This window comes from Scardinius erythrophthalmus (genome assembly GCF_964197995.2).
Source record: "Scardinius erythrophthalmus genome assembly, chromosome: 16".
Taxonomy (NCBI): domain Eukaryota; kingdom Metazoa; phylum Chordata; class Actinopteri; order Cypriniformes; family Leuciscidae; genus Scardinius; species Scardinius erythrophthalmus.
In genome coordinates this window covers 18,030,925-18,039,682 of record NC_138236.1, presented here as the reverse complement: position 1 = coordinate 18,039,682, position 8,758 = coordinate 18,030,925, and the positions used below count along the sequence as shown (strand labels likewise).

At 37.4% G+C, this 8,758-nt stretch overlaps 1 protein-coding gene across 2 annotated transcripts in view; it reads right to left on the bottom strand.

Moving 5' to 3' along the window:
- Nucleotides 1-7,953, bottom strand: part of cadm4 (cell adhesion molecule 4) — a 158,643-nt gene extending 150,690 nt beyond the window's left edge. For both annotated transcript variants that reach the window (XM_081388719.1, XM_081388721.1), the window contains exon 1: nt 7,695-7,953. In XM_081388719.1, the coding sequence (XP_081244845.1) occupies nt 7,695-7,770 (76 nt within the window). In that variant the 5' untranslated portion in view covers nt 7,771-7,953. The remainder of the gene's footprint in view (nt 1-7,694) is intronic.
- Nucleotides 7,954-8,758: the final 805 nt, after the last annotated feature.

The following is an 8,758-nucleotide window of genomic DNA, read 5'->3' as shown; positions in this document are numbered from 1 at the left end:
ATACAACAATTTATTTTTTATGCATAAAAAAGTATATATATATATATATATATATATATATATATACACATATATATATATATATATATATAATACACACACACACACACACACTTTTTTTATGCTGAAAAAATAAATGTTGTTTTATGTTAGACGACATGTTTCCAAAATTAAATAATTGCCTCTAACGTATATGTTTTAGTATACTAAGGCCAAAACAAACATTTGAAATATTATATGAAAAGGGTTTTCTTTCTATTCAGACTCACTTTGTTGAAGTAATGTAAAAAAATGATGTCTTTTTTATTCATCTTAAATTGAATTTAAAATATGAAGATGCTTTTGTGTAAAAAAAAAAAAATAGGGCTATTTGTGATAAATTATTTTTTAAATAAATCACAATTAATATAATGATTTCAATAAATGGAGTTTAAAGTGATAATCATTAACATATTTAATTAACATTTTTAACTTTGACAGCCCTAAATAAAACGTTCACTTTTCTGACCCTTAGGGGTCCCTGAATCCAAGTTTAAGTATATCTTTTCTAGGCAATATTTTAATCATTTGTTTTGGCTTAAGTAAAATGTCGATATAAAAGGCAATTATTTCATTCTGTCCTTTAATATAATATAATATCCTGTTTTTCTCACATACAAATTTCATAGTATACATTTTTCAGTCTATTTGTTATTTTACTTTGGGAAAGAGTCGCTCGTAAGGTTTGAAACCCCCTGAGTAAACCATAGTGACCCATCTCTAGCCAAAACACTAATAAAGCTCAATTTATCTTAGTACTCATTAGGAAAAAAAAGGTCATTTCAGATTGATACATTTCTATCTGGTTCTCAAGCTATGGGATAAAGACACAGAGAAACATTGCATTGCTATTCTGAAGTCTTATCCATAGTGCTGAGAAAGACATTCACTGCCACTCAGACATCTCTCAGGACAAGAGGAAGAAAAATTAGATCTTCACAAGTTCAACCCAAGTCTGAATTATTGACAACTCGTGTCTGGCGAGCTTTTTGCCTTCTCACAAGTGACACAGACAGAATCTGGTCCAGTACGAACAGACACATTTCAATAATTCACACACTTATCAGAGACCAAGCACTTAAATTCCCACAATGAATGTGCCTGAATTCAATCCAAGCGAGCCGCAGAAACAGCTTGAGAGTGATAACCCTGAAAAATAAGCTTGTATAATGGGCACACCTTTCTGAGAGTGTTTCATTAGAATAATTTCGAGATGTTCTTTTGGGAGAGATGGAAGGGTTTCGGCTTCATTACAGCGGTGTGTTGGCCTTGCTCAATAACGTTTGTAGTCAACTTGACCCACAAGCGTCTGATTCATCATTTCTGTCATTTAAAAACCGCACAGTCTTCCAATAACCTCCTCTTCAGCATGTAAGCTCTGAAATGAGACAAAGTATCGAGTCTAATATGAGTGACCGCAGGCAGGCGATGAGAGCGAACAAGAAAATTAAAGGAGAGTCTAATCAGTCGAATCAGATTGAAGATAATTACGGTGAAATAAAGTTACCGAGACACACCACCGACAAACCCATCCCGTGTAACGACTCCATAAAACACAATGATGAATCCAGCCCTATAGCTGAAACGGTTTGAAATAGGTCAATTCCTCCCAGTATTTATCTCTTCGTCTTCAAATTGAAGGTGTTCACGAGTTTCAGTACACCTATGACTCTTATTCGCTTTTCTATCTTCTGTGTTAAGTAACAGTATGATCCCTAAACATCTGTTTATATTGGGCTGTAAAATGTGTAATCTTTTACAGTGATAAGAGAAAGCCGGGTTGCTACATAACACTCTTCACCAGCTCTCTATGTTTATGCTGTCTTTTTTTGTCTACCTGGGTTCACTGTTTACTGTGAAATTAAAGTAAAAATAGAAAGCGTGTACCTGAAGGCTTTACTATATGTCTGTTTTTAACATACTGGTGGGAGGGCTTCCACTGTAATTAAATGTCAACGTGTTTTTACTGGGGGAATTACACAACCATACACTAGAATCAAAGGATAAACCTTGGCTCAAGATAAAGGCTTCCTCATAGCATTACAGAACAAAGTGTCAAGAGAAAATACCAATTTCTGCCCTACATGTGCAGCTAATCCTATAAAGCATACCCTGCAAAATACACCAATTTTGCATCTGAATAAGACTAGGAAATCAAACCTTTGAAACAAAAGACATAGGCTACTTAATTTCCATGCCCCATATATACAGGGCCCCAGACTAAAAAAAAAAAATACAAAAAAGACAAATTACTTTTTTAGTTTACAAAATCCCTATGCACTATATATCGGCCACCAAATAATGGATTAGTTCCTTCAGCCGAGACACTTCAGATGCGCTCTGTTCATGTGATGTGATGTTTTTGAACTGCTTGAAATATGATTAGAATCACTTCAAAAACATTGTCACATTGGCTACATGAAATTATAATGAGAACATTATAATTGTGTGCTTGGGACATGGCTTTTAATGTGGAAACTTTTGTTTTAGTAATCAGGCTCTCAAAAATGAAATCCAAAAATCTGGATTTAAATTTATCGGCCAATAGGGCTGCACGATATTGGAAAACAAATTACATTGCGATATTTTTTTCCCAACGATATATATTGCGAGCCATCAATCCAGGCTAAAGTCAATAATTACCATTCCATGATATTAATAATTTCACTAATAAGCAAGCTTCATTACAATTGACAAAAAGGCCACTTAATATTTTATTCCAAAATTAGAATTCCAAAATCTCTCTCTCTCTATGTTTTCGGTGCTGATGCAGTGATGCGTTCATGTAGAGTTAAATAAAAATTGCTGATAACTTCTGGATTTGAAATAAAAAAAAATTGTGAGTAGGCCTATGTGTGTTTCTGGTACACAGCCGCAGATCAGTTAACATACTGTAAAGGCAGTATGTGAAAGCACTATAGCGCGTGCTGCTCCTGCAATATTGTAGTTCCAGGAAATTGGATAATGAAACACTGATTAAAATTAAGATACAACTAATACAAAACGAAATTCGCTTTAACGAAAGGCTTTGTGTTTTCTGTTTGAGGTCTCTGTGAGAGTTTTAAAGGGGTCATATAATGCCATTTTTGTACAAGCTAATATGATTCTTTAGGGTTTAAATTAAAAGTTTGTAATATACTTTAATTAAAAATTCTCATTAGTATTGTAAGAAAATTACATCTCATTTTACCTGGTCAAAAGCAGCTCTGTTTTCAGCACACCGTTTCAGTGCATGTGTCTTTAAATGATAATGAGCTTTGCTCACCCCGCCCCTTTGTTCTGTGGGTACACCGTTTGAAATAATAACACAATATCCATAACGCCTTGTTCATTATAAACGTGGGATTATGAATTATATTGAGAACGTCGTACATAGAAAACATGCTGTAATGTACCCTGAGTGTAAACCTTAGATGCATTCATCGTGAAGCGTGCAGCAAGGTTTGCAAATTTGCAAAGATTAATATAAATATTAATATAAAGGTTAATAAAACATTACACTCACTTCTGGAGGTTCAGCAGAAACACGTTGGTACCGATCCGTTTTTTCTCGTTTGTAAAGCTGTCTGGTGTGAAAGCATGGACAATCGTGGGGAATCCCCGTGAGGGAATCCCCGCGCCAATTCTTTGGGCATATCCCTTCAAAAACAAAACTCGGCCACTGCGTCTTCAACGGTTCGGATTTAGGAACATCAAAATGACTGCTGTGTTACTTATTACACCAAAGAACAATTGCAGACGCCATTCTGCTCATAGACAGCGCTCCAGTGAGGGTATCAACAATGACGTGCGGGCTATGATTGACAGCTCGCTCACGAGCGAAGGCGGGTCTGTGTTGAAACGCTGCTTTCACTCACCAATCGTGGGAGGGGCGTCGATTTTGTGACGTCACAAAATCGAACGGCTTGATTTCAGAGAGGGTCAAACATATAAGGAGATTTAAAAAAAAAAACACTGGATGGATTTTTATCATTTTATAATGGTTGTGTACAGGCACTGCCAACACACATTTCAGTACAATCAACTTGTAAAAGTGCATGTACCATTATATTACCCCTTTAAAGCAGTCTGTGCCGCTTTCATAACGGTCGCATTTATTTCCTCATAAATGCGAACACGAAAAATAAAAGACTTTTTAAAAAAGACAACCATCCACAACTTTATAACACTCCAGAAAAGCACCTCTTTTTGGTCAACATCCTCCTTTTTAGCTGATTTTGACTGATTTTGACTCGTGTTTACGGTGTGCTACCGTTCTCTTAATACACTGTGGGTGCTACTAGCCTACTCTTCACATCGCATGTTCCGGCGATGTGACTATCGCTCATTCGCACATCGCGATGTCGATGTTAAAACAGAATATCGTTCAGCCCTATCGGCCAATATATCGGTTATTGGCTTTCAAATATTGGTTATCATATCGGCCAAAATGTTCATGTCGGTGCATCCCTACCTGACTGTATTTGTGCCTTCTGTTTTTATAAGAATATGAATGCCCAACCAGTTGATAAAAAGTCAGATATTGTGCTTTATTGTGGCTCTAACATGTCACCCACATTACAGTTTTACTCCAAAGTTTTCCTTACAGTATTGGACTTCTTCACTGTGGCAAACAATGACTAATAATTTTGTAAAAATATATTTGAATATTTTTTATAACAACACAGTTTACTTTACAAATTATGGTGAATGGTTCTCCAAGAATTTCCAATCAGACAATGAATCACGGTTTAGTGAGGGAGCCGAAAACGCTGTAATCTGTAACTCTGTAAACCATTCACTGGGTCTGATTCAAATCAATAACTCACGAGCGAGTTCTCTGAATCTTTTTGACAGACTCATTAAAAAAAAACAGGTCACAAATTGAACATCATGACGCACGCTGTTCATTGTTGCATGCCAAAACCGCATGTTTTTCAACAATGTCTTCTAAACTAGCAATTCGATTTTAGTTTGTAGTACTTATTTGCCAATTTTGAAACCTCTTTAGTTGCAGTATGGACCCCTTATATTGTAAAACTATGGCTGTTTTTCAACTTTTATTCACATGACTAATCATGCCAAACTATATAATAAGGCAACTATTATAACTGCGATATGTAATTGCATTTTACTTGAGGAAAAAAGAAAAATCCATACAAATTCTCTTAAACTGTGCTGCTATTTTTATACTTTTTTCCAATTAGGAGGCAATTTGCCCATCCAGCAGAAGCAACATTGACAGAGTCCCAAAAAATGATGAAAACAGATTCAAACGAATGACTCTCATATTGCTTGCCATCGAATAAACAAATAGAGATGATTAACTGTGCAGGGCCAGTGATGAGAGGGGACGGGCGAGGAATGCAGCATGCAGAATGCAACCGGCGCAGTTGTGGCCGTTTATTGTGTGTGTGTGTGTGTGTGTGTGTCTCAGTCTCTCAGCACTGCAAAAAAGGGCATGCAGGGGGGGGGGGGGGGGGGGAGAGAGACAATGAGAGAGTGGCAAAAACAGAAAGAGGGGCTCAGATGGAGAACACAACATGAGTCTGCAAGCCTGTGCCCAAGGGACACACACAGTCACTGAGCCTAGTACATTCTGTATTTTTTGTGCCGGGGGAAGGGGCAATTTCACACACACACACACACACACACACACACACACACACACACAATTCTATATTTTTCTATGCTCCTATTTCTACATCTCTCTTTCTCTCTGCCTATGATAGACTGGTTTCCTACAGGTTCAAGGTTCTTTCTTCCCATTATCCCCGTCACTCCATCTGTTTCCCCGGCTGTCTTCTACTTTTCCATCCTGTTTACATCTTTACGTTGTCTTCATTTTGTATTTCAGTCTTTTTCAGTCTGATTCAGTAGGAACAAAGATCATATCATTTCACACACTTCCCTTCTTTTTGCTTCCTTTTCTCTCTTCCCTTTCCATCTTGCTATATATCTCTAAGAAACTAACTGTTCCGTGTTTGAAAACAGTATGTCAACCTGGTGTCAAAAGTCTCTATTGATTAACATGATGAAGGGGTGTGATAATCAGATTTATCCCTCCTTCTTTCCCTCCGCAACCCCCTTTTCTCTCTCCTCTTTTACCTCTTGTCACAGGAGAGATTAATGACAGTCATCTCCACAGCTCCTTCTTGACCTCCAAGGCTCAAATGAGAAGACACCCTTTCATTTAAGCAATGATGCACATAACACACATGCCTCGGACCACAAATTGCAACTGAATTTCAACAAAGGAATGCTTTTGAATTTCAAATTGATACATTTTTGTTTCCATAAAATTTAAAACATGAAGTGGAACTCAAACGAGGGACTGTATCTTTGTTGTTGTTGTTGTTGTTGTTTGGCCCAGATTTACTGTCTTTGCATATTGAGCTTATAAGTTGTAATCGATATGGAAACATGTACTATGCTTTTGTATGAATTCTAGAAAATGATGTTTTAAAAGTGCAGAGCGTTTTTGTTTCCACTTTTCTCCATGATCGCTTGGAGTGGGTTTCTCTCGACTCCTCAGTGAACAGGAAATGGAAAACATGGAGTGGATCTGGAGCAGAGTGATATTCCTTCGTTTTTGCGTTGCTTGGTGGATGCATGGTTTGTCTTGCTCTTTTTAACTATGTTCGTTGGCGAATCAGAACTAGCATTTTTTTTTCATCTGCAAGGTAAGTTATTAAATGGTTGTCATATAAAACTCACAGTCGTGCTGTTGGACTTTATATCAGCAGTGATTTTCGGCCCTATAGGCAAATGTTAAAGACACCTCATAAAGTGCAAACGCATTTTCTTTTCTTCCCATGCTTATTTCGCTCTTGCTTAATAATTATTAATTTGAGCCTCATCTTACAAACAGATGGCACAGCTAGGAGAGAGAAATTAAACGGCCAGCTAGTATCTTCAAGATGCTCTTGTAATCCAAATCCCAAGACACAGCAGATGCACTTATCATGCGATGGCAAGCGTGAAATACGCGGCCCGTGTTGGGATTTGCTCTGACAGTCTTGTATTTGAGACTGATATGGGACAGTAACCCCTGCGCAGAGGAGCTCAGAGCGGGACCTCCGAACAGCGCATTCCTCTATGACATATGACATATAAGGTATCTGCGCTTTTCTATGACTGACGCAATGGCAATACGTACACTGCTCGAGGTCTCAAAGGACATCGATAAATGAAAGAACAAAGCATAGTGCACAATATCTGAACAATAATGCGCGCGAGCGTAAACGAAGAATTAATGCACATAGAAAAGCATCTAAAAATGAATCATCAAGCACATATGTGTGCTACTGTACGTGCAGTTATTGAGCGAACCCACTTTATTACTAGAGCAAACGGAGTCAGCAGAGGTGCAGGTGAGTGACGCAAACTACTGACCAAAATAATAAACGATAATTAGCCTGCAAGACATAGCAGAAAACGTGAAACGGGAGCAGGAACTTTAGAAGAACCGTTTTAATTTCACTTTCGTATTAATGCAATACAACGGAACGTGATTTCTACCAGATTTAATGCAGTCGATGTGCTTGTAGGTGATGCATATGCCTATGTGTTTACATGTCTCGCGATGGCAGCATTGGATAAATATAGTTCTCTTTAGTGAAACATCTGGCAAGTAAACTTTCAAAGTGTTCATAGACTGAATAAATAATTCTTACCTGTATGCGAATAAGACAGGAGCAGTAGGAGAGAAAGGGGAGCGCAATACTTCCAAACAGAAGAAAATGCCATCATGTGTGTTATTCCGTCCTCTCTGTTAGTTCCTCTTCCTTAGATAGGAACTAGAATAACATGAGCGCGCAGGCTCTCACCTACGAGTTATGTCTTTTCTCAACTCCAGTGTTTGATGGAATCGTTGTGTTTTACATAGCCTACTAGTACTCACATGCACACTCAATCTGATACAATACTCTGAATGAAAGGTGGAAATGTAGCAGGACCGGTTTTTCTTGGGCTCAGCTACAACCAATCGGATTTGACAATGATCAGCGCACACCCAATGGGCGGGGTAAGTGTAATATTAAAAGACAAATGACCGTTTGTTTTGATCAAAAAGACAATGTGCTATATAGCACTGCAGTTATTGGAATGAGCAGCCTTCCAATTAACCGCTCTAGGCCTATAACGTGATGAATTACAGTGGCGATCAATAAAGTTTTGAACCCGCTGTAGCCTATATAAATAATTCGAATTTACTGGAACACTGGGCTTTTTAATGAATCTCTAGCGTGTAATGTGGATTCCGCAGAGATAAATGACAGATTCAGTGACTGGACCAATTCAGAACAAGGAATTAGAATGTGATTCATTCAACTATGTGACATACGACGAAAACAATCAACACGATCATTAGAAACCAAACTGGCATGAAACTAGCCCGAGCAAGACTTCAATATCTTCCTCATCCTCAAACTCACTTCACTGGCGTAGCCGAATTAAAACCGCTATGAATTTATAGCCAATTTTATAGTTTGCATTTAGCGACATCATGTGATGATTTGGAGGAATAACGTCAGAGTAAACTGGTGTCAGCCGTCACAATTGTAATATTTCTTAATATTATTATAAAATCTTGAATACGGAAAAACTTTAATTGCCCATGCGGAATATTGTTTTCACATTCAGTAGTAGCCTACATTGAAAGTAAAATGTAAAGACTAGTTATAAAGCTCAAAACCATTTTTAAATAAATGAAAAAAATATTAATAAAAATAACAAAGAT